General features: G+C 46.0%; 1 protein-coding gene across 1 annotated transcript in view; it reads right to left on the bottom strand.

Annotated features, from left to right (window-relative positions):
• Window positions 1-26989, bottom strand: part of RDH8 (retinol dehydrogenase 8) — a 172297-nt gene that overhangs the window by 55155 nt on the left and 90153 nt on the right. Inside the window, exons 4-5 of the mRNA XM_069231787.1 lie at window positions 15715-15808; window positions 5243-5426 (exon numbers count right to left, since the gene is read on the bottom strand). Coding sequence (XP_069087888.1) covers window positions 5243-5426; window positions 15715-15808 — 278 coding nt within the window. The remainder of the gene's footprint in view (window positions 1-5242; window positions 5427-15714; window positions 15809-26989) is intronic.

Below are 26989 nucleotides of genomic sequence, written 5' to 3'. Positions count from 1 at the left end.
GCAGGCAAGAAGGGCAAGGAGCCTGCACCAGCAGGCAAGAAGGGCAAGGGGCCTGTGCCAGAAAAGCAAGAAGGGCAAGGAGCCTGCACCAGCATGCAAGAAGGACCAGGAGCATGCACCAGCAGGCAAGAAGGACCAGGAGCATGCACCAGCAGCGGTCATGGAGCCCCCACCACCAAGCATGGTTGTGCATCCATCCAAGAGTGCAGGAGATGTGCAGGAGCCTCCCAACATTACCAGCACCAGCCCACCACAGTGCATTTATCCAAGAGTGCAGGGGATGTGTAGGAGCCTCCCACCACCAGCACCAGCACCACCACAGTGCAGCCATCACCCCCGGCGGACGCAATGTAATCCTGCCTCCATGGGCTGCTGTGCGGGCTGCCCCCTCCAGAACCTATGTGGCGGCACCCATTTGAGAGACCGTGGCCCATCACTCCCCAGGACCAAGCACAGGGCATGTCACCCCCTCCAGAACCAGTGTGGGAGACACCCACTTGAGAGACTGTGGCCCATCACTCCTCATGACCAAGCACAGGACATGTTGCCCCCTCCAGAACCCAGGTAGGAGACACCCACTCGAGAGACTGTGGCCTTGCACTCCCCAAGATCAAGCACAGGGCATGTTGCCCGTTCCAGAACCAGTGGTCTTCTTTCGCATCCGGTTGGCTTGCCCCCCCTCACTGCCTATTTGCCAACTGATGCCCTGCAGTGTTCTCTCCGTACTGATGCAGGTGACAAGTGGGGCCTTGGACATTGCCCTGTGGCCATGTGGCCCACGCGAACTGAGGCCTGGCAGTGTCCCTTTTTCTGTACATTTGTAGATATCTGTAACACTGGCTAAGTTATTTTTGTACTGTGTTGATATTATTACACTCACTTTAGTGATTTCTTTTTGTCCTTGCATTATTCAGCTGATTTAGGGGGAGTAACTTGCTTTCTTGTGCATCTGGTTATGTGTATGGGGTGTGTGTATGGGATGTATGTCGTGCATGTGTGTGTTACTCTCGTTTTCCTCCCCCCCTCCCTTGTATGCCAGGCGGCTGTACTCACCGTCGTCGTCTTCGCCAGCATTGGTGTTCTTGGTGGAGCAGAACATAGAATATCATCGGAAATACATAAAGTTCTGGTTCCATGGTGGTGTGGTTCTTCCCTGTGTCTCCAATGGTGAGTCCTTTCACTTCTGAGTTCTGTTTCCACCAGGCTTTTGAGGTCGTTGGTACCGGCCGGGAAAAGGTGGCAGTTTGCAGGGTCTTAACATGGTGGGCGGAACATTGACTTCCGTCTGGCTGTAGGCGGCTACTGCCATGGTGGCTGTTGTTTCCGCCCTAGTGGTCGGAGTAGTACATTGGCTGTCTTTTGGAGATCTTTCCGCCATGGTCATGATTTGGTGGTAATTACCGCTGGCCTGTTGGCAGTATTACTGCTACTTTATCACCGACCGCCAGGGTCATAATGAGGCCATAGTGTTTACTCCTTACCTGCTTATGGGAAAATAGTGATATTCATAGTATTGAATTAAGTGACATCAAAACCTGGTTTGCAAATATACCCCAATAAGAAAAGTTCCGTAGCATTCTGGATTTAAGGCAGATGTCAGCACAGTTTTGAGAAATATCTTCACAATCCCCTGGTGCTCACCCTAAGTAACAAAGTGACAACGTATTCATTCATGACCCATTAGCTTGTCTTATTGAAAATGTTCAGCATATTCAGGGGAATTTATGAGGCTGTATGCCTTCAGCAGGGGGGTGCCCATGTATTTTGCTCTCCCAAGCATACCAGTCTGAAGTCCTGTCCAATATGTTATAATTGTTGAGCTTTGAGACACTCACCTACCCACTACTAAGCAGATTTGCTCAATACCAGACCCATTTTATCTGTGGGTATCAAACACCAAAATTCCAGGGGTGGCAAAAGTGACATCACTTGTCATTTTATCCCAATTAAATCATAGGGCATGGCATCATATGACTTTTGACACGCTTTCACGTCCCTCTCAACTGTTTGTTAACTGTATAATCTTTTTATTATGTCTCTCTCCTGTCTTTCTTACCTGTTGCTATCTCTCTCTCGCCCCTGCTCTTTCTCAACTTTGTCCTTCTTGCTGATCTCCTTACAATACTTGCAGTCCCCCCTTTAACCTGACTTTCTCATCTGTGTTTCTCTTTTTCACCTGTTTCACTTGTCTCTCACATTTCATACTCCATTGTCTTTCTCACCTGTCTCGGTCCCAATATCACCTACACATCTCTCATCTTTCATCCACCTTGCCTCTCTCTCAGTTGGTATTTCTAACCTAATCTCTTTCTCTAAAGTGTACAACTGCTAGTTATCCTATTCTACTTTGTCACTTTAGCACAACTCTCTCAATTGCCTCTCTTCTTTCAGCTATCACTTTCTCACCTGTCCACCCACATCTCTCTCAGTTGTCTTTCTAAATTGTCTCTTTATAATGCCTCTCTCACATCTACCTTCTCTATTGTCTTAGCTATCTCTCACATCCTTGGCTCTATCATCCTTCCCAACTATCAACCCCTCTTCTCTCTGAATAAACACTTTCTTAGTATTATCTCACCTCTTCTACCTTTCTGCCAACTCTTTCTCAGCTTCCTCTTTATTACTTCTCGTACTTGTCGATCTCTGAGCTGTATAGTTTCTACAAGTATCACCTGACTCCTTCGCCTCTCAGGTGCCTATCACCAGTTGTTTCTTTATCACCTTCTCACACCTATTTATCTCTGTGTTTCTGCCTTTCTTAGATATCTCTTATTCCTCCAAAGATATAAAAGATATCACATCCTTCATACTGCCATCATCTCTCACTGGGCTTGCTGTCTCTGTACACCTGGCTGTCACCTATGTGTTTATCACCTATGACTCTCCCCATCTTACTTTCTTTCACACTTTTACATATCTCTTTCACACCTGTTACCAGCGGCAGCTCCTCCGTTATAGCGGAGCAGCGTCTCCCCCCCGCCAGCATGCAAACATGAAAAATAAAATGATAAAACTATTGTATTATCATTTTATTCTTCACGAAATGAGAGTTAGGGCTTGGGCCATAACAATGACAGCACTGACCCAAGAGTGGTGGGCACTGCTGCAGTGCACATGTTGGTTTGGCCAGCTGTCTTAGGATGGCCAAACCAACTTGCGCACTGAGTTCTCTCCAACCCAAGCTGTGTTTGCTGGGTAGAGAACAGCAGGTACAGGCGCCCAGTCACCCTGGGAGTGCAAAACCAGCCCACTCACACCAATCCCTGTGCTTCTCTTATGCTGGGTAATAGTATTACCAGCATGAGAGAAGCATGTCGATAGATGTAGGGGAGTGTGAGAGCATCTGTACTGGCAGGAGAGGAGCAATGAGGCGGCGAGGCGGCAAGAGGCAGGTAAGTTATTTATTGTTCCCACCCCCCTGCGCCTCCCCACCTCTTTTCTAAGATACCAGCCAATACTGGCTCTTAACTCTCTCTGATGTTTCTTTAACCCCCTCCCCCATCCTGTATTTCCTGCTCCCTCCACATGTTCAGGGGAAGAAGAAGACCCTATTAGGAAGATCCATATCACCTACAACAACAAAAATTGTTTTGCAAGTTTGCTACTTTCTTCTGAGGCCAGGAGTCGCAATCAGAGTGCTAGACATGACAAGACACAAGCCAGGGCTGCAGCTGTATTCTCAAGTGACTCCTAATTCGACTATATCAAGAGATGTGTAAAGGTAGATTTACAAGCCTCTAGCGCCGCCTTAACGCCATCTTAGCTTCATTTTTAGGATGCTAAGGCAGCACTTAGGTGGGTTTTCCCCGCACCATATCTACAAAGTGGCGCAATTGTGCCACTTTGCCACCCCTTGTGCCACATTATGCCTGCATCAGGCATAATGTATGCAAGGGGGGCATTCCCCAATAAGGAAGCCTGAAAAAATGGTGCAGTCAAATTTATAACATTTCACTGCAACATTTTTTCCATCATTTTTAAAGCCTGCTCTGAGCAGGCGTTAAAATGGCGCACCCATTTTAATCATTAGGCACCCCTGTGCTTTTCTGCACTAGCATCTATTTTTTTGACGCTAGTGCAGCAAAGCACCTAAACAGCGTCAAAATTGTTGACGCTATTGTGATAACGACTGCCATGGTGTGCTGTATTGTAAATACGGCACAGCCATAGTGTCTTTAGGTGGGCCAATGAAAGAAAAGTGGCAGATCGGGAGCAATTCGCCACTTTCTTGTAAATCTACCCCATAGTCATTACATGTTAAAGCAACAATCAAAATACAAATCTGCTGTCTCATATACAAAGCCATTTACCTAAATAAACCTCTTGTTCTGGCCAACCTTCTTACCAACGAGGATGTTCTAATAGGTCTTTGAAACTTGTTATATTTTGAGCTGTTAAATTATTGAGATTCAAAACCTCCTGAGCACTAAACTAGACTTTCACAAGTACAGCAACATACCTCTGGAAGTCTCTTCCAGTCCGTCTCGGAATGAAACTCACTTTTCTTTTATTCAGAAAATGACTAAAACCTCATTTTTTTTCTGCCTCTTCTTGAAGCTTAGAATTTCGATATATCTTGTCAACATGGAAGATTTATGTATATCTTCTGTTGTTGATGATGATCCTACTAAATTTGTCTCTGATTGCTGTCTAAAAAGTACTCATACCATGTGGTGCAGCTGCAATATATACAACAATTAAATAATATCAATGGCCACCTCAGTGTGCACGATTGTTTAGTATTATAACATCTGCTTTGGTGTAGTTTTTGTCCCTGGATAAAGCGCCCAGATGCATGGCTCAAGCTGTGCATACATTGTCAATAAAATTAAATTTGATGAGACTAAGTAGCTCAGTTGTCTTTGTTAAAGTAACATATCATTCCATCACTAGCTGTTAGTCTAAATCTTGTTTTCACAAACAGTGATCAAATATGTAACCATGCCCATGCGGTGGATGTTTCCTAGTGCTTGAGCAATCTGGCTGGTTCAATCCAGTCATTACCCAAAGTCCACCAGCTCAAATGGCACTTTTGGTGTGATTCTTGAAAAAAGGCGATAAGGGCTACTCAACCATGGGATTTAAAGTACACTTTCCCTATTTGATGCTGAGTCTTTTTCATGTGAAATAATCATATTCAATTAGAAAAGCGTCCCCACTCATTACCCATAATATAAAAGTCCATTTGATACATATTTTGCTCCTACCTAATTAAGCAAGGCTTCTCATTGTATGCACATACCTTGGCAACGGTGTTGGGGCTTTGCCCCATGGTGACGAAGATCTCATGAGATGCAGGGAGGTAAACTTCTTTGAAGTATCGGATGGTGTCTACGTCAGTACCTGGGAACTCTGAACGTGATACCTCCTCCATGAGCTTCATCTCAAATTCAGTGTTGACGGGTCCAGGTTCCACCATGGACACACTGTGGGACAGAAGACCAGAGAAAAATAATGACTTTTAGCTGCTTTGGGAACAAGGAGACAAACCATACATATCATCCACAGACGCGATGCTTAAGGATTAATGTGTTCTGAAAATCTATACATTTTATTCTATTCTATAATTCTAATAATTACCATAATCTGTACAAATGTAAAGTCAATTCAACCTCTTCTCAAACTAGAGAACAAACAAAATGCACAAAAATGAAAAGGTTGCAGCAAACGTCTTCTTCAACCCCCCCAACAACTCACCCAACCCCAATCCCCCATCTTTCCAATATCCTTCCAGTTTCAGGTTCCTCTCAACATTTCGCAATTTTGCATAATCATTAAAACACCAATGAGTTGGGCAACTAAATCGAATCCCTAGAAAACAAAATGACGAGATTGAAATATTATTTGCCTGACCTCTCCCCCCAGCAGAGACCTAAAATAAGTTTAATTAGTAGGATAATTGTCATCCCATTTGTTCGTTCAGAACCACTATACAAATCAATGGCTAAGATTTAATATTAAGCAGCTGTGTACAATGTAGGCCACAGACCTATACGTGAGGGGAATAACATTACATTAAGTCAAGGGTGTGTACAACCTAACTCAAGAGTGCTAATAAAGTAATATAGTCGCCTCTCTTTCTCAAAGCCTTGAATGTGGCCTGGCCGTACAACCCATTTTAAATTAATGTCTAACATATATATTTTGACCGACAACCGAAATGCATTGAGAAAATGCCATTTATACATAACGCCTTAGAACAGAGGTCTTCAAACCGGGGGGCGGGCCCCCCTAGGGGGGCCTGAAGTGATCCCAGGGGGGGCCTAAGACTCTGGGCAAAATAAATATTATACAGAGAACAGGCCTTTGTTTTAAGTAGAAGCATGTTATTGCAGTTTTTAAAAGGTAACAGTACTTAACTGCAATCTTTAAATAGGTTTAGACATATTTAAACATTGCCATGTTTATAAAATAATTGTGACAAATTCTGAAGGGGGCCCAATTATTTTTATTTTTCAACTGGGGGGGCGCGGCATTAAAAAGTTTGGAGACCTCTGCCTTAGAAGATTGTGTTGAGCATTGAAGAACTGATAAATGTAAATAAATATACGGGAAATGTTTGCATAGATATAGAAATTAAAGACAAAACAAGAAAAAACGATAATGATGCGTGCCCTTATTACGATGACAGGCTCATCATTTAGATTAGAATCTCTTATGTGTCTTCGTGTGGTTCTGAAGCAACTATGGTTCCCCGATATTCACCAAAATCAGCAATTAATGTATATTCACATTTGCTGGGAAGCAGGACACCCCTATACACTTTTGTGAATATTATCTGCTTTTACGTAGGCATAAATGTAAACAAGCATTTAGAATGCAATGGGTCTCGCGTTTGCTTGAGTTAGAGCTGTTAGTGATATGAATTCCTAACTGGACTTTTTTTGCCACATAAATTGAAAATGAAAAGTAAAACAGTTGACATAAGTGAGCCTATTCAAAGTGCCACAGCCCTCCATGAGCATGAGCGTGAAGGCGAGATACAAAAGGAAAAAGAAGTTCGCTCGCAGTCAAACGTATCTGCAAAGGTGCATTTACCCATGTAACAAGGTCGGTGCCCAAAGCAGTAACAAAACTGCCCCAAGGAGGAACAAACATAAAGCATTTACCAACAAAATCAAGGTTTTTGAAAGGCAAGCCCATGAAAGAGTGATAGTGATGGGCTTGCAGTGGGCATGGGTAAAAGCCCACTGATATATTACAACAGGCCAGAGCACTTGCGCTCGACCTAAGAAGGGTTTTCTTTTGTAAAATGTTCTCGTATCCCACAGCTAGCTCTTCAATGCTCATCAAATAGCCTACAATGCCGAGGAAAAGACTCCAAAGAAGTTTCCCTAGCAATACAGCAACCTACCCACCAAGAGAATCATAAAGGCCAATATGCAAAGATTTTTTTTTTCTGTGAATCTATGAGACTCACTCGTCATCCTTGAAGCCTTGAGCCACTCTCATGTCAGGAGTACCCCTTGATTAACAAGATCTTTTGCAGGGTAATACGTTCTGAAGTATGTGACGAGTAAGAGTGACAGGGGTAATTCACTATTTTCTTGCTAGTAATCTGCATGTCAATCAATCTCACGCCTTATGGTCACCAGGGCTGGACTAGGGAACCAAAACAAGTCCAGGAAAAAATGCTCAAACCAGTCATATTCCCCTCGTCTCCTTGAGTAACCTCTTTATTGTAGTCCCCTTCATTCATTTGTTCATTCATTCGTCCATTCATTCATATTCTCTCTCTCTTTCTCTCTCCCTGTCTGATCACTTCCTCTCTCTACCTTTCCCCTCCCTTCCTCCCCTTCTCTAGAAGCCTCCCTTTGGGGGTCATTCTGACCCTGGCGGTCATGGACCGCCAGGGCCAACGACCGCGGAAGCACCGCCAACAGGCTGGCGGTGCTTCCATGGGCATTCTGACCGCGGCGGTACAGCCGCGGTCAGAAATGGGAAACCGGCGGTGTCCCGCCGGTTTCCCGCTGCCCCTGGGAATCCTTCACGGCGGCGCTGCAAGCAGCGCCGCCATGGGGATTCCGACTCCCTTCCCGCCAGCCTGGTTCTGGCGGTTTCCACCACCAGAACCTGGCTGGCGGGAACGGATGTCGTGGGGCCCCTGGGGGCCCCTGCAGTGCCCATGCCCTTGGCATGGGCACTACAGGTGCCCCCTAACAGGGCCCCACATAGATTTTCAGTGTCTGCGTGGCAGACACTGAAAATCGCGACGGGTGCAACTGCACCCGTCGCACCCCTTCCACTCCGCCGGCTCCATTCGGAGCCGGCATCCTCATGGAAGTGGGTTTCCCGCTGGGCGGGCGGGCGGCCTTTTGGCGGTCGTCCGCCAGCCCAGCGGGAAACTCAGAATGACCGCCGCGGTCTTTCGACCGCGGTACGGTCTTCTGGCGGTTCCCGCCAGGCCGGCGGCATCCGCCGCCGGCAGGGGTCAGAATGACCCCCTATATCTCCTGCAGTTAACATCGGGGAGCTAGGGAAAATGTCAGAGGCACCAGGAGTGGCCATGGATTTCAAACCAATTCCCCAAGGGCTCCAGCTCAGCTCAATGGTATATAAAAACGTGAGGGCTCCCCCCTGAAAGATATTCTGAAGGGGCCCCCCACACTCACATAGGGAAGGACTGAGAGGGTCCCATCCAATAGGTGTAAGCCTGCATATGTTACGCCCCTGGCTCAGCTTGTCAGCACCCAGTGAAATAAAAGCCAAGTTCAGCACTCCACTTCTGGTTTTTCTGGACCACCCTCCTGGGAATTATGAGCGAGTTTGAGCTTTGTACCAGTGCTTAATTTGAGCAGGGTGCTAGTGGGGGGCCCACCAACACATTTTTGGAAACCGGAATTTATTTTGTCAGATCCGATTTTTATAGATTGCAAGAGAGTGAAAACACACAAATGGAAAGGCAGAGGAAGAGAAAGACAGGAAACTATCACAAAGATAGAAAGCAGAAACTTGCGAGTAATAAAGTGGCAGAGAGTGGATTAAAGATGTATGAGGTGGACAAAATACTGCCAGCTTTGGTATTCTGCACACCGAGATTTAAGGCTGAGGGCTTCTGAACATAGCTTCGGGCATTAGTATTCTTTCTTTTACAAACTAAGCACTGCCTTTAAGTTATATTTTGGGTGAACAAGTCTGGAAATAATGGGGAGAGAAGCGAAAATATATATTCTTCATTCATATGGGAGAAACTCAATATTTAAGATTTTTTTTGTTTTTGTTAAAGAGAGAGAACTGAGGTGCTTGCTTCTGAAAATGAATTAATCCATCATATAGTTTGGGCCGTTATGAAAATTGCAAGAAGGAATTTGTTGTTACAAAACACCTAAGGATTATTATTGCTGATTTAATCTTCATCGAAAAGCGACATCATCATCAAACTTTATTTCAGCATTGCGCCATAAAAGACAAATAAGTAAGACAATAAATAGATAAACATTAAGGGAGTCATTTTGACCCCGGTGGCCGGTGATAATGTGGCGGTAGTACCGCCGACAGGCTGACGGTACTTACCGCCACATTATGACATTGACCGGTTGACTGAAGCCAACCTGCCAATGTATCACTCCGACCGCCATGGTGGTAGCTGCCCCCAGGCTGGAGAAAACCATCTCCAATCCGGCGGCCACCATTGTGCCACCTGCGGGATTATGACCCCGCCCACCACCATGGTTTTCGTTTCGCTCGTAACGCCACAAAAACCATGGCGGTAGGCCATATCAGTGACAGGGAAATCCTTCCCTGTCACTGATAGGGGCCACCACCCCCTACCTCTCCGAAGACGCATCCCACCCCAACCCCTACCTCTCCAAACCCCACTAACCCCTTCACGTCTCCAAAGACCCCCTACCTCTCCAAACCCCCACCCCATCTACATCCAAGTCCCCTTCACACACATATGCGTACACACACTCATTCACACATACATACATGCATGCATACATCCAATCACACACACATCCGCACACACTTCCAAACATACACGCAGACACGCATTACGATTTCTCACCATACACACACTCAGACTTCCATACATTCACACATTCAATCAACACCCAACACACACACCCAATCAGGCACACACATACATGCACACACCCCTACACACACACAGCACCCCGACACCCTCCCCTGTCGGAAACCTGACTTACCTGGATCCAGGGGGTCTTCCGGCAGGAGACGGGACCGGGCGCTGCTACCTCCAGCAGCGCCCACCAGCAGAACACCATCAGGCCATATTATTTCTCATAATACTGCTGGCAGCAGTCTACTGGCGTGGCGCTGCTGGTTGTAGCAGTACCACCATATCACCATCCACCAGTATGGCCACAGCCAGATTTCCGCCCTTCTTGTGGCAGAAATCCAGTGGAAATCCGTTTGTGGTCATAATATTTGTACGGCTGGTACCCGTGACGACGGTCTTTTGGAGGCCATCACCGCGGCGGTAGGCAGTTTTTACCACCAATGTTGTGATGAGGGCCTGTATGTACAAATAGAATAAACAAACACTCAGACCCTCATTATGATCTTGGCTGTCGATCACCGCCACGCCAGCATTGGCGGCATGTCCGCCGACGGCATGGAGGTGCTCGACCGCCATATAATGATGTAAGTAGTGAACTGACCACCCACCCCCAGGGCTGAGTCGACCGCCGGGCAGAAGGTAGACCCACCCCCACCCCCAAACCCTGAAAAACCCTGAACACCGAACCCTCATCCCTCCTCCGCCAATCTCCCTGTAGGCCCTACCCAATCCCACCTCACCATCCTCCACCACCCCACCTCCATTCAGGACCCCCGCTCCCCTCCACCCCAAAAAAAATGCATGCATACACACATGCACACACTCATTCACAAACATACACACACGCATATATACACGTAGACACACATCCCCTTCACACACACATACGCATACCCCCATGCATGCAGTCTGTCACTCCACACACACCCCCTCCCTTCTCAGAAAGCACTTACCTTTTCTGTGGTGCTGCTCTGGGAGGGAAAGGGCTCCCTGGATGCTGCTCTGCTGGCAGCGCTTCGTCTCCATACACCGCCACACCTATTATTGCATCATAATAGGTGTGGCGGTGTCTGGCTGACGTGGTGGTGCGGATGAAGCAGCATCCACCTCCGCCACTGACCGCCAGTATGGCGTCTGGCAGTTCACACCACCATTAATGGCGTTGTGCCGCCAGGCGTAATTATATGGCGGTCATGGGACAGCCAGCACTGGCGGTCTGCCAAGGCAGTGATCTCAGTGATCCACTGTTTGGACCGCAGCGATCATAATGAGGGCCTCAATGCTAGTTTGCTTCAAGTGCCAATTAAAAGTCATGGTGAAAATAATGTAAATAAATTCCTAGAGTTTTCTAGAAAGAGAGAAATATGAAAACACTGCAAGATACCCCACAATGGTTATTAGAATACAATTTCACTAAGAAATTTCCCATAGCATTGCGCATGAGTTACATCTCTTTCAAAATCTAAATTCACACTGTTCCTACAATCATTAAGGACAATGTAAAAGCAACTACAGTACATTATCAAAGGAAAGCAGAAGCTCATAGGAAGGTTAAAGTTGGGAGGGGTCAAATGGCAATACTAATCTCATTCTTGTGTACCACATAGCAAATAATAATTTTGACACCACAAACACAGTATATTGCCTTGTGTCAGTTTTTAGCATTCTGTAGGCATCTTTGTGCTGCCGGGTCCTGAAATTCCTGCATATGGGCACTGTCCACTTTCTTCTAGGCATAATGTAGACATAGCAAAAGAAGAAGACATAGGCCCTCATTACGACCCTGGAGGTCAGTGGTAATTTGGGGAAAGGTACTGCCAACAGGCTGGCTGTACCTTTTCCCAAATTATGACATTAGCGGTTTGGGTCAAGCCAAACCGCTAATGTACTACTACGTCCGCCAGGGTGGTAAGGGCCGTTGGGCTGGAGACTTCGGTCTACAGCCAGGTGGCCATCACAATCCCACCCTCGGGATTATGACCCGCCTACCGCCATGGTTTTCGTGGCAAGCGTACCGCCATGAAAACCATGGCGGTAAGCACTATCAGTGCCAGGGAATACCTTCCCTGGCACTGACAGGGGTCTCCCCCGCCCCTCCCCCTCCCCAGAGTCCTTCCCCACCCTCCCCCTCCCTCTCCTGCCCCCCCACACATTTACACACTCACACCGCACACATACACACTCATACACACATGCATACCCACATCCACCCAGGCATGCACACATACATACCTACACACCACAACACACACCAACATACATTGTCACACACACACATTCACAACAATCATGTACACTCACATTCAGTCATTCACGCACTCATTCAACGTGACTCACACCCTCATGCACACATACAAAAACAGACACACACCCCCACACAAACACACACACACAAAACACCCCCAAACACGCACACATCACTTGCCACCCCTTTCCTGTTGGAGAACCCGACTTACCTGCTTGCAGAGGGTCCTCCGGCAGGAGACGGGACGCAAGACTGATGCCAGCAGCAGTGCCTGCCAGCAAAACACTGCCAGGCCGTATCATTGCTCATGGTACGGTCGGCGGTGTTTTGCTGGCATGGCGCTGCTGCTGACAGCAGCACCACCTTACTGCCATCCATCGCCATGACCGTCAACGGTATTCCATCAGCCCTCCGGCCGAATTCCATCTACAGTCATAATGCGGGTGGGCGGCTGGTAGCCACGGCGATGGTATGTTGGCTGCCGTCGCCGTGGCGGTAGGCGGTCAATACCGCCAATGTTGTAATGAGGGCCATAGTCTTCTGATTCACTAGGTCCACCACATGAGGGACAAGGCTGATTTTTAAAAGCCAAAGAGGTAGCCCATTTGAGAGTATGTGAAAATAAGGGCAAAGTGCCAAACCTAAATTGAATAGACAATTTCTTAGCGAGACTAGGTTAGATGTCATTCATAAAGCCCTCTAGGCTGCAAAAATCCTTATTCAATATAAACCTACCAGTCAATGGTCCCAATGAAGAGCTAGGCAACATCGAATTTAGCACAAAGGTTTTATACTCTTTTTTTAGGTCAGCTTTGGAAAGGCATAGATAGGCCCTGCTAGGATCATTCCACAAGTTGCCTCTCCCCATACTCCTCAATGTCTCTCTAGCGAAACTAATCCAAGGTAACTTGCCAGCACCCTGCATACCAAGTATTTCTTCCAGAGTTAGCCTATAAGAAGCCAATTCCGAGGTGGCCCACAATCTTCTCTAATACAATATAGGCCTGAGTGCAATCACCTCCTAGATTGATCGTACTCCCAAGTCAAGCTTGAGTGGAACAAGAGGTGTACTAACAGGCAGTTTGCATAACTGTCGCGAATAGCGGTTCTCAGACCAACTGCAGGTTTTCACAGGCTTATGGCCCCTTATTTCAGCCCCATAGAGAGCAGCCCCAAAGCCTGTACAGCATATATCTTAACAACTGCCGAAATAGCCTTACTGAATGTCTCCCTATGTATATAGGAACCCACCAACATGGTGCTCTAGTTTTAATCTTTGCTTGGTAATATGAGATACCCAATTCATCTGTTTCCTAAGGGTAATACCTAACTAGTCAAAGGTTTGTACCTCTTCTAGGGAGATCCTGTTCATAGTGGCATTTGTGCATGGTGATCTACAGGGATTAAGGACCATATATTTTGTCTTGCTCAGATTAATTTCAAGTCACTGAGACACACAAAACTTACTAAATTGATCTAGTGACTTCTAGAGGCCCATAGGGGATTGCAAGAGGAAGAGACTGTCATCTGCAAAACATAAGGACTGGCACTTTCATAGACAATAGCCTGGGAGTATCATTGTTGCACTGATTTAAATAGTCGACCAGGCCATTTATATAAAGGGAAAAAGGTGTAGGAACCAACACACATCCTGCCTAACTCCCCTATTAACCATAAAGGGTTAGGACACCTTCCCAAACTTCCCACAATGCACTTGTGCAAAATTGTGCCTGTGTAATCTAACTAGAATGGAAAGGAGGTAATATGGAACCCCTATGTCAGACAAAACTTGCCACAGGGTCCTCCTAGGCACCAAATCGAAGGATCACTTTAGGTCTACAAATACCATATGCAGTCTACCCCTCCCGCCCAGCACTACAGTTTTCCAGTGGGGAAGCTGAGGTCTAAATATCTGGTCAATCATTGAGGTTTTGTAGTGAAAACCATCTTGCAAAGGACTTAGGACCTCGTTATCCTCCATTCATTCTAGCAGTCTTTACAGAATAGCTTTAGCAAATATTTTCTGCGTGGTGACAATTATACTAATGGGTCTGTAGTTTGTGGGCATCACAGATGAGTCTTTAAAAAAAATAAGGATTATTTCAGCCCCTGCCCAAGAATGGAGGGTGGGCATCCCTTCCATGATTGCATTAAAAATAAAAGTAGGATAAGGACCCCAAATCTTGGGCTCAGACTGGGAGAGATCAGCAGTTATTTTATACAAACCCAGAGTTTATTAGGGCCTTTGTCACTTCCTCCAATGTTATACAAGGATAACCAGCACTACCACGAGCCCCCTCCCCACAGATATTATCATTCACAATAGATTTAACCTCAGGGAGAAAAAAAAAAAAAAAAAAAGAAAGAAAAAACACAAAAAAGCAACATCATCCTAACAGATAAAAATTCTTGTGTATGACTACCTCTCTTCTAGTTCTTATTAGAAAAACAGGGGATACTGTCTACGTACATAAGTTAATTCTCACTCCAGTAACATGAAAGAGAAGGAGTCAAGTGAATGCTAAAAGGGATTTCTTAATAAAATAATGTTGACCCTCAGATCACCTACAAAATTCAGGACCAAAGCTCTCATATTAAACTTATTTTATGACATTTTCAGGGGAGAGGACAGTACCAACAGATTAGTTTGTAGTGATGTGCAGAGGACAGAAGCCTGATATCCTTACTCAATAGATGAGCTACATTCCAGATGCCATTGGCCAACCAAACAAAGGCAGCACATAGTTATGGTTTTGGCCAGGTGGACCAAACACACAAAAAGCACCATGGACGCATTACTCATACTTGTCTGTCCATCAATGCAAGCTTTAGCCCACCTCTAATCCTCTGAGATCCAGGAATGAGTGCATTACACACAGTCAACTGATTTGCTGTACTGTCAGGGATGCAATTACACTCTGGTCTTCCAAGAACTGGATGAGCAACAGAGCATTACTAAAAATGACCTTCTTGTCCTAACAGCAAGATCAGCAAACTGCTAAATGACTGCTTTAGAGATCCCCTAAGGAACCAACAGTCCAATCTCTGTTGCATGATAATAATTCAAAATTCTGTCTTTTTTTCAATGTAACTCAATGAAGTATGTTGACTGACGATTTGCAGGTTGTATGCAAAATACAGTACTATTTTTCTCATATGTCCGTCAACATCTACCTATGACTGAAAACTGCTCTTTGCGGCTCACCACCGCACGGCATTCACAGTGCATTAACACCCTCCATTGCCCACTATGCCTGCTAGAACACGAGAAAATGAAATAAATTAGTAAGTCAGTAAAACCTTAGGCTGTCTCATTAGTCACCTTTTTTTACATAAGTGCTATAGGAGATGATGGCTTATACCAGTAGTAGTAGATCCTCATGAAGAAGTTAATTAGAACTTTCAAATGTCAATAAAAAACACACCAACTCAAATTCCCTCTTACAATATATTAAATTGTAGAAGCTGGACTGCAAGACTCTCACAGAATCCTTCCATGGCGAATTTGGAAGCAGCGTAGACATCATTGAAAATGACACCTGAAAAGAAAAAAGAGTTTGACCATGAACATTCAAATTGGTTTTAAGACTTCCATCTCCAAACATTTTTTGGAAACTGGTAAGATACGTATCTATTCCAAGATAATTGGTTGTCTTGCAAGGTTGGTGCTCGTTTTGTAGATTACCAGATATTTAGGGTGAAACACAAAGGCCTAGTGCACCTTGTGAGTAGGACTTGCTAAGTCCTCATTTAGATTGTAACCTCTGTGCTCTCCTAAGCCTGGATTTGATTATAAAGGCACCCTAAAGAGAGACATAAGATCAAATATGTCATAGAGAAAAAAATACAGAGAAACATTATTCATTACTTAACATATTTCAAGTGCAGTCTGAATTGTGCCCACGCTGATATCATAATTGCAAATGTAAGCTGGATTATCATTTTGCAAGTAGGTTGCAAGGAGTTACCCTGACAATGGATAATAGGTCAGATGTACTAAACTATTTTGCTGTTGCCAAGGATCTGATTTGTTCAATTGGATCCTCTATATCTGCAAAGTAGCTTTTTGTTATGCACTAAATTTAAATAGTGATTTTATCACAATTTGAGTTTGTGAGTATTAGGGGCGTATTGGGGAGTCCTTCCAAACAGCAATTCGCAATTGGATTTAGTAATGTTTTGCAATCAAAATCTGGTCCCAAAACATAAATATTTTACTGTCTACACAAAGGTGGTGGTAACCCATTTGCAAATGGGAAGTGGTCCCCTATGGGCTTTGTGAATGTTGACAAAATTATTTAGGAGTCGGCAATGATCCATAGAGTTTAAGGAAAATGGGCTAGTTTTTGGAGAAAAAAAATGTTTACTTTATTTAAAAGCAACCACAGACATAGTGGCCTGTTGACCCTAACAGACCACCATCCCATAGGATTCACTAAGGCTGGTGCACAAATTGCTAATGATTTTTGAGAATCCTATCTTAGTTCCTCAAGTCAATAGTACCCAAACTCTTTCCATGATCTGCATTACCACAAATAGAGGGTGCAGTATAAGGCTGCATTTTGTACATACACAAATTCAGAAAGGCAAAATATGATGTGTGGAAACTGTACCTGTGCAAAACGTGCAACCTGGTCCTCCAAGAACACTGTGTTCCTGGGGATGACACTGGTAGGGCATGAGCAGGTTCCAGTGCTTTCCGGATTCAAAAACAGTTGACTTGGAATATGAACTTGACTCACTTTTAGTTGCCATACAGCAGTCATTTTCTAAGATATGAATGCCACATGCAAAAGTGAAAAGGAAGGCAGAGAACTGAAATCCCCTTTCTGCACTAAAGACCAATTCTCCACTGCCCGCAGTACTAACCCCATAGCAAAGTTTGGTTGGAAATATAAGGCCTGTCAACCCTGTTCAGAGTGTGATTTGGTCTTGAGGGTTAGAGTCTTGTGCTATTAGCAGGACCTGGCTACCATGGCCACATAGGGCACAGCAGCTAAAACATAACAGAGCAAAGTGTGTGTGTCTAGTACTTTGTTATGCATGAAGAGGCCAAGCTAGATTTGCAAGTGTAACTTTTGCACTTGCTTTACATTTTCTCCCCACCTCGCCCACTGGCCGTACATCTAGTTTGAGAATGTGAACCAGGAGGCAACAAAAATGTAGCCACACATTTGCAAGGTATATTTCACCCCACATAAGTCAGTTCCCAGGTATGGCTTAACAGCATAGCTGTCCCCAGATCTTATGTGTTTAACCTAGAAAAGAGCTTTCAGGAGTACTACAGAGAGGGCCTTTGCTTCCTCCCATGTGGTGGTGGACATGTTTTGATCTGGCAGTTGTGTTCTTCCTCTCCAGACAGCAGGGATTCTTTTGTTTTCTATCCAGCTGCCTGAACCAGCAGCAGTGTGGCTGACTACAGATGGCTCACTAGCACACATAAAGTATCAAGCTCCAATGGGTTGAGACAAAACCTTTGCTGGGGTGGGGCACACACGCCACTGTAATGTAGTTGAACTGTCTTAGATAAGTAGATATTTTACAATATTTGTTTTTCTCTGGCAATAGTACCGATGGAAGGAGGGCAGCCACGAGGAATGTATGGCTGTTTTCCAGACCAGGCACCTTTATTTCATTAACTTTAGAGTTCATAGTGCAGTTGTGTGTTTGAGAACAGTTTGCGATGCCAAAGGCTACACTATTCTACATGCATTTTTACATACTTTAATGACAGTCCTTGAAAGAATGGTGTTCTTTCTTTTCAATTTATTTAACACCTTTATTTTTTTTGGAAGACAAGAACACAACAATTTGCCTGACAGCCGTGTTCAGAAATATAAATGGTGTGAGGGCTGCTGTTTATGAAATGTGCGCATAATACCAACAATCTCTTTGAAACTGTTAAAAGAAAATATGGACAGAAAAATATTTTCTGTTATTGATAAATTATCAGCATTTTATACTAGACCATTTGGAAAAGGTATCCCTGGGAGCACTTTTCCAAAGGTGTACATTACTGCCCAGAGCGTTTTCATGGTGTCGCCATTACACGTGGAGAATACCTTTAGCATGTTTTTAAATAAGTACCACTCGAGAAAATGCATAGGGACTGGCTACAAAGCATAGTTCAGCATCATCTTAACCGTCTTCTGTGGATTAGCAGACGAATTAAAAGGAGAACATATGCGTAACTGTCTATTTCTGAATGCCAGATGCATAGACAAAAATTAAGCTGGTATTGAGGTGGCATGATTAATATGTATATTTGTTTACTGTGCACAACATGACCAGTGGCAGGTCATAGATGGCATTTGGGGGAGACGGGGTCAGAGTGCTGTATATGTGTGACAGTGTTATTTTTCAGCCTTGGGTGAATATAAGAGAATGTTGTTTAATCTGCTATATATTGTATGTGTAGTGGCAGATTGTGTGATGGGCAGCCGGCTAGTTATCAATGCTAGAGTGTAAGTAATGAAATAGTCAATGCTGCTGCACGACTGCTGGGCATTGGCAGAGTTATGCATTTACCTAAACAATGCGGTAGCAGGCACAGTTGCCAGATAGGGATATATTAGTCACAATGTGTCAGATTTTAAATACAGGAAGGTCAAAGGGTGCTAGAGTTTGGGCAGAACCACAAATCGGTTTGATCATTGAAATGAAGTGTTGCTGTAGACTACAGTATATCAGATAAACTTTGTCTGTATCTAAGATGAGTAGGACAGCTGTGAAAATGCGGAGTTACCCAAGTGTCTTTGTGCTGTATTAACAGTGAGCTGCATTATAAGAGCATTGTTTGTGCATGAGTCTAATCCCTCTAGTAGCTGCTCTGAACGACACTTTTTGCCTTATACCAACTCATAACTAGGTTTGATTTAGTTTATCGTCTAACCTGTTGTCTCCAATGAACAGCGGCGGGAGTGAGGGAGGCTTAGGTAGGTTCATAGCATTCACTTATAAGATTCCCGCTGTTTGTGAAACCTGCATCACATCCAGGAGGCACACTTTTTATTGATGTATTACGTTTTTTTATTGCAAACCTCAACCCATTAGAGGGTTTCAGAAAGCTTAACTTAAGAAAAGGAAATACAACATACTTGGAACTCGCAAGGAGTTTACATTGAGGTCATGAAATCAGAAATAATGTTCAGCATCAACGTTTGCAAGTAGGATGGAATTGACCTAAATCTTTAAAAGTCAGCAAGCTCAATGATAAAACACATTACCAACTAGAATAAATTACATTCTTTGTATAAAGAGCAATGTAAAAAAGAAACCCATGCGGTCACAAATACTTTTTTACTTAATTCACAGCTGAGGCGATCTTCAAATGCTGTCTACCCCTCGGAGACTGAGCAACAACCCAATTCAATCATCAGATGTGCAGATTTGTTTTTTAACACCTGATTTATGTCATGTTTAATGGATTGGTGACTTGAATGGATTATGAAAGATAAGACAACCGATGAAGCACTTCCCTTCTGTGAGAGTGTTTGTCAGTGAAAGGGGGTTTTGAGGCGAGAGGGTAAGAGGCACACTACTCGCTTAATCTGTATTTACAACAAAAGATCTAAGCCGGCATTGGCTTTTAAGGAAGAACTCTTTACTCCGAGTGCTACTTGAACAGCCGGTGGGGCACACGGCAGACGCTGTTTTTTAGGGACGAAGGTTGGTGTTGTTGACATTTGATAATGAAGTATCTTCAGGTGGATGGTTTGCTAATTGGAGTTTGACTCAATGTAGTGCAGTCAGCAGTATTTGTCAAAGCATTTCAGCAGCTCTTTAGGGGTAGGGAGCACTGTAAGATTTCAATTAAATAAAAATACATTGTAGTATGTAGCATCTCTTTCAATTGAAGATAAAGCATTAACCTTTGATGTAAAACAAGATGAAGAGACGGCCACCTTGAGCTGTATTATGCAACCAGGAAACCTGGGAAGAATCCTGGGCGCCATACTTAGCCAGCTCGTGTAATCCAAAACAATTACTAGGTCTGGGCAACATTTAGACTGCTGGCATAATTCATGTTATTCAAGAATTTCGCAGTACACTTGTTAAATGAAATTCCCCAAACTACCCCATTATGCTACTTTGCATAATTACATGCCATTTGCAGAAAGAAATATAGAGAGAATGGCATAATCCACAGGACAAATTTTTAAGGTAAACACAGAAATACTTGTAAATAACATCCAAGAAAGCCTGTGTTGGCATGTTTTGGTACATTAAAGCCTGGCCCGTGGGCTTTGCCAATGATTTTTTAGAATATGGGCTCAATATTTGGTAGTTTTCATTGCAAATATACAATTATTTTCAGTTATAATTGCACAAGCAATGTGAGTAATTTTTCTGGTGTTTTCTGATTTATACTTTCAAGTGCATTTTAACATAAATTAATAGGGCCTAGTTAGAAATGGGGTCTTTGGTTGGCAGTCAGATTACCCCGTGTCCAAGAACGGAGCCTCACTCTAGTCAGGGTAAAAGAGAATCACCCTCAGCTAACCCCGCTAGCCCCCTTGGTACCTCAGCATGAGTAGGCACGCCTATCTTCAGAGTGCTAGGTGAATGGGGTGTGCGTCAGTCTTGCTGACCACATCGAGTCCCTGGTAGTTCGCACAGAACCTGAGTTCTGGAGTGTCACCAGGTGCAGCAACCTCTGGGACCAATACCACTGGGCTGGCCCAAGGACTGCTGGAATGCTCAATAACCCCTGGGGTTAAGATTTTGGATACCTCCTCCTTAATGCTAGCCCTGACCCGTCAGTCGCCCTGTAAACTTTCTGTTTAATGAGTGGACTGTCCCCAGTGTCCACATCATGTGTGCACAAGTGTGTGACCCCTGGGATCAGGGAAAAGAGTGAGGCAAACTGTCCCAACACCTGGTGACAGTCCCTCTGCTGCTCTGTAGTCAGGGATGGGGAAAGGATCAGTCCCATCTTTTTCTCCCGCAGACAGGAGGTCAGGAAGAGGCTCACGCTCCTCCTCCACACCACCATATGTTGCAAGGAGCATGGACAATTCAGTCCGCTCAAAGTGTGTTTTGAGGCAGTTAACATGCTGGACCCTTAAAGGGTTCCTGGGAGTCTGCAAGTCCACCAGATAGGTGACTTCACTCTTGCGCTCCACCACCTCAAAAGGCCCAGTCCACTTGTCCTGGAGTGCCCTAGGCTCCACTGGTGCCATCACCCACACTTTTTGACCAGGTTGAAACTCGACCAGAGTGGCATTCTGGTCATAGCACAGTTTCATATCCTCCTGGCTTGCTTCCAGGTTCTCCTGTGTGAGGCACCTGAAGCGGGCAGTCTGGTTTCTCAGAGCCAGCATGGAGCTAAATACATCCTGGGGCCGTTTAGTAGGAGCTTTTTCCAAAGTCTCTTTCACCAGACTTAAAGGTCCACTCACAGGGTGGCCATAGATGAGCTCAAAGGGATTAAACCCAAGTCCCTTTTGAGGCACCTCCCTGTAAGCGAACAGAAGGCATGGCAAGAGGACAACCCACTTCCGCTTCAAGGGCTCTGATAGGCCCATAATCATGCCTTTCAAGATGAAGTTGAATTTCTCAACCAGACCATTGCTTTGGGGGCAGTAAGGGGTGGTGAACTAGTAGGTTACCCAACACTCCTTCATCAGAGACTTGACATATGTAGATATGAAGTTGGTACCCCTATCAGATACCACTTCCTTGTGGAACCCCATGCGGGTAAAAACCCACATCAATGCACGACCCACCACAGGGGAAGTGATTGACCTCAGAGGAATGGCTTCTGGGTACCGGGTGGCATGGTCCACCAAGACGAGGATGAACCTGTTGCCCATGGCTGTCTTGGGATCCAGAGGCCCCACAATGTCAATACCACCCCTTTCAAAGGGGGTCCTAACAACAGGAAAAGGTTTGAGGGGAGCCTTACATTTCCCCCCACTCTTGCCACTTGCCTGACAAGTTTGGCAAGACCTGCAATATGCATCTGAGCGCCTGCGCATTAGGGGCCAGTGAAAGTGCTTCCCTGGTGGGCCCCCATTCCTGCTGCCCCTGCAACAGCTCAGGGACCTCCTCCAGCTCAGCCACCTGTTTCCCTGTAGGCTCCGAGGCGTCAGCCTCAGGCTCTGCCTCCTCCAGGACAGTGGGAACTTCTGGGGCTGGTTTCCCATGCCCCCTTCCGTTCCTCTTTTTGTTGGTCCATTGGGACACTGTTTAAGGCTCCAGGGGCTCTTGACCACCCTGACGGGCTGCCTTTGACCTGGTGGATATGCACACCCACCCAGGCAGTCCCAACATCTCCAAGTATGATGTGTGATCCACCTCCTTCCAAGGGGAATCCACCAGGTCATTGCCAAGCAAACAATCTACAGGCATGGTTGGACTCGCAGCTACCTTCAAGGAACCTGAGACCCCTCCCATTCAAAGGGAACCTGGGCCATTCTACACAGGCACTCTGAGTTGTCCACTGTAATTACTTGGTGAAGTACACGGGGATCAATCTGCTCTTCAGACACCAGGTGACTCCTCACGGTATTCACACTGGCTCCCGGGTCTTTCAGAGCCTCCACCCTCTGTCCATTGATGGTCACCTACTGCCTGTTCTTTTTAGTGTTCTCAGGCACAAGCGTTCTCTGGACCATCTCACTGTCCCCTAGTGAGACAAGGGTCATCTCAGCTGGCTCCCACCTACCTGGAACCAACTCCTCCCTATGCGCTACACTAGCCAAACACTGGGACTGTGCACCAATGAGCGCTGGTGTATTCTTGGGGCATTTGGGGTCCCCCCTCATAAGACCCACCTGGTCAAATGCATAACACTTGCGTGGGGGTCCCCCTGCGACTGTGTTCCCTTTGGAGAACCATAGCTTCTTCTCACTTGGGGGCTGTGAATCTTTACCCTCGGAATCAGTTTGGGGCCCTTTAGAGAACTCCCCCTGTTTACCCTTACCCCCCTTTCTTCTGAGAGGGACCCTGCCCACTCTTGTTGTGGTCTCCCCCATACCTCTTGAGGACCCTGGTGCTCTCCCAGTGGTCTGCTTCCTGTGCAAGCTTCCGGGGATCAGTCAGCTTGCTGTCAATTAGGTGCTGGCGCAGCTCTGGAAAACATAAACTGTATAAGTGCTCCCAAGCAATCAAATTGTAAAGTCCCCCATACTATGTTACCTTACTGCCCTTCACCCAACAATCCAGTGACCTTCAGAATGAATCAACACACTCCAACCATGTTTGGGATTCCTTCTTCTTATAGGACCTAAACCTGTCCTTATACTGCTCAGAGGTGAGACCATATTTTATGAGTAGGGCACCCTTCATGATAGAGGAAGTGGGCCCATGAGAATCCCCGAAGGATGTCAGAGTATCCCTCCCCTCTACCTCAAAATGCTTCCACAGACCCGGCCCTCTATGAGAATCAGGGACCAGATTCATGTGGAGAGCAGAGTCATACCCCTTGAACCACAAGTATATGTCATCCTCCCTCTTGTAATCCTTCACTACGTCTTTTGGAATGTGTACCCTTCTCTCAGGCTGCACTGTGCTGTTGCTGCCACCATCTCTACTGGACTGGCTTCAAGTTAAGCTCATGGGCCAGCAGCATCTTCCTTTCCTCAATGGCCATCCTTCTCTCTTCCATCTCTAGACTGAGCTTCTTCAGCTCCAATTGGTACTCTCTCTCTGCCTGTCTGTCCTGTAGCTCTTCAGGTGTCAGATCCTTGGAGGACACACTGCTACCTGCCCTGGACACCCTCTCCTTCGACATAATAGGCCCACCCACTACATCATTGTGAGTGACTTGCACCCCCTCATCCCCTTCTTGGTCCTTCTCTGTGTGTCCCTCAGCTTCTTTGGCTGTCACCCAGGCACCCAATGCCTTTTGCAGCTCCTCCTTTTTGGATGAGCTCTTAATGGGATAGACACAAACTTTACAGAACTGCTTCAACTGAGCCACTGTATAGCTCTCCAATTTCTCTATGTCAAAAGCAGCTACAGCTGATTCATCTCCAGATTGAGACATGATGAAGAGTCAGAAAGTGCAAAGTTCCAAAGGCAGAAAAACAAGTTCCCAAATGAAGTTTAAAAAAAAAAAGTAAATTCAAGGGATCAGCAAGAAGTTCCAAAGAGAAAATGAAAAATCACAAGACAAGTAGTATGTGGTCACGTAGTGGTCGGAACTTAAAACAGGAGTGTACACTTAGGGGGTCATTCAGACCCCGGCGGGCGGCGGGAGCCGCCCGCCTGGCGGGAACCGCTGAATGACCGCACTGCGGTCAAAAGACCGCGGCGGCCATTCTGTGTTTCCCGCTGGGCTGGCGGGCGACCGCCAGAAGGCCGCCCGCCAGCCCAGCGGGATACCCCTTCCCACGAGGACGCCGGCTCCGAATGGAGCCGGCGTAGTGGGAAGGGTGCGACGGGTACAGTTGCACCCGTCGCGAATTTCAGTGTCTGCAATGCAGACACTGAAATTCTATGTGGGGCCCGCTTACGGGGGCCCCTGCAGTGCCCATGCCTTTGGCATGGGCACTGCAGGGGCCCCCAGGGGCCCCACGACACCCCTCACCGCCATCCTGTTCCTGGCGGTCGGAACCGCCAGGAACAGGATGGCGGTGAGGGGGTCGGAATCCCCCATGGCGGCGCAGCAAGCTGCGCCGCCATCGGGGATTCCTCAGGGCATCGGAAAACCAGCGGGACACCGCCGGTTTTCATGTTCTGACCGCGGCCAAACCGCCGCGGTCAGAATGCCCTGCGGGGCACCGCCAGCCTGTTGGCGGTGCTCCCGCCAACCCCCGGCCCCCTTAATCACCATATATCAAGTATAAATACAAGTCCAATCCCAACCGCTGATCACCAATGTTAGAAATGGGGTCTTTTGTTGGCAGTCAGGTTACCCCCTGTCCAAGCAAGGACTCTCACTCTAGTCAGGGTAAAAGAGAATCACCCTCAACTAACCCCATTTACCTCCTTGGTAGCTTGGCACGAGCAGGCAGGCTTAACTTCAGAGTGCTAGGTGTAAAGTATTTGTACCAACAAACTCAGTAGCGTAATGAAAACACTGTAAAATGACACAATACTGGTTTAGAAAAATAGAGAATATTTATCTAAACAAACCAAGACCAAAACAACAAAAATCCAGCATACACAAGTCAAGTTATTCATTAAAAAGCAAAAAGAGTCTTCATGTTCTTTTAAACAGGCTTTGCGTCGTTTTCATACACCCAGTGATGTTTGCATCAGAAATCCTGCCACACGGTTATCCAGAAACCACGCAGTGTGGGTTGCGATCTCACCAGCCTCCGTCAGTGATGCTGCACGTTGTTTCTCCAACCGAGTGCAGCGATCTCCCAGCCACGCTGCAGGGGGAGCGTCGATTTAAGCCGCGAAGCTGGTGGCATGTTGTTTTTCCAGAGGTTGCATCTAAACTTTCCCCGCACGGTGGTCTGTGCATGGATTTCTCAAACTTTGCCTGCCAGCTTCTCTTTTCAAGGCCCCAGGAACTGGATAGGGCACAACTTGGCAGGGCAGGAGTCTCAGCAGAGGCTCCAGGTTCTTGCAGAGAGAAGTCTTTGCTGTTCCTAAGACTTCAACAGGAGGCAAGCTCAATTTCAAGCCCTTGGAGAGTTCTTATCAAGCAGGAAGGCAGACAATGTTCAGTCTTTGTCCTCTTGCATAAGCAGCAACTGCAGGATAGCTCCACAAAGCACAGGCAGGGCAGCTCTTCTTCCTCAGCTCTTCAGCTCTTCTCCAGGCAGAAGTTCCTTCTAGTTTCCAGAAGTGATCTAAAGTCTGTGGTTTTGGGTGTCCTTCTTATACCCATTTAGCCCTTTGAAGTAGGCTTACTTCAAAGAAAAAGTATCTCTTGTTTGTGAAATCCTGCCTTGCCCAGGCCAGGCCCAAGACACACACCAGGGGGTTGGAGACTGCATTGTGTGAGGGCAGCCACAGCCCTTTCAGGTGTGAGTGACCACTTCTACCCTCCCTCCTAGCACAGACGGCTCATCAGGATATGCAGGCTACACCCCAGCGCCCTTTGTGTCACTGTCTAGAGAAAGGTGCAAACAGCCCAACTGTCAAACTGACCCTGACAGGGATTCCACCAACAGGCAGCATCACAGAATAGTTTAAACAAGAAAATGCTCACTTTCTAAAAGTGGCATTTTCAAACACACAATCTTAAAATCAACTTTATTAAAAGATGTATTTTTAAATTGTGAGCTCAGAGACCCCAAATCCCACATGTCTATCCGCTCGAAAAGGGATTCTACAGTTTAATCATATTTAAAGGCAGCCCCCATGTTAACCTATGAGAGGGATAGGCCTTGCAACAGTGAAAACCACATTTAGCAGTATTTCACTGTTAGGACATAAAAAACACATTAGTATATGTCCTACCTTAAACATGCACTGCACCTGCCCATGGGGCTACCTAGTGCCTACCTTAGGGGTGCCTCACATGTAAGAAAAGGGAAGGTTTAGGCCTGGCAAGTGGGTACACTTGCCAAGTCGAATTGGCAGTTTAAAACTGCACACACAGACACTGCAGTGGCAGGTCTGAGCCATGTTTCGGGATCCACTCTTGAGGGTGGCACAACCAGTGCTGCAGGCCCACTAGTAGCATTTGATTTACAGGCCCAGGGCACCTCTAGTGCACTTTACTAGGGACTTACCAGTAAATCAAATATGCCAATCATGGATGAACCAATGACATACACATTTGGTATAGGAGTACTTGCACTTTAGCACTGGTT

The sequence above is a fragment of the Pleurodeles waltl genome, chromosome 4_2 (genome assembly GCF_031143425.1).
Source record: "Pleurodeles waltl isolate 20211129_DDA chromosome 4_2, aPleWal1.hap1.20221129, whole genome shotgun sequence".
NCBI lineage: Eukaryota > Metazoa > Chordata > Amphibia > Caudata > Salamandridae > Pleurodeles > Pleurodeles waltl.
Note: the sequence above shows the minus strand (reverse complement) of the source record. Positions and strands in the feature narration are given on the sequence as shown.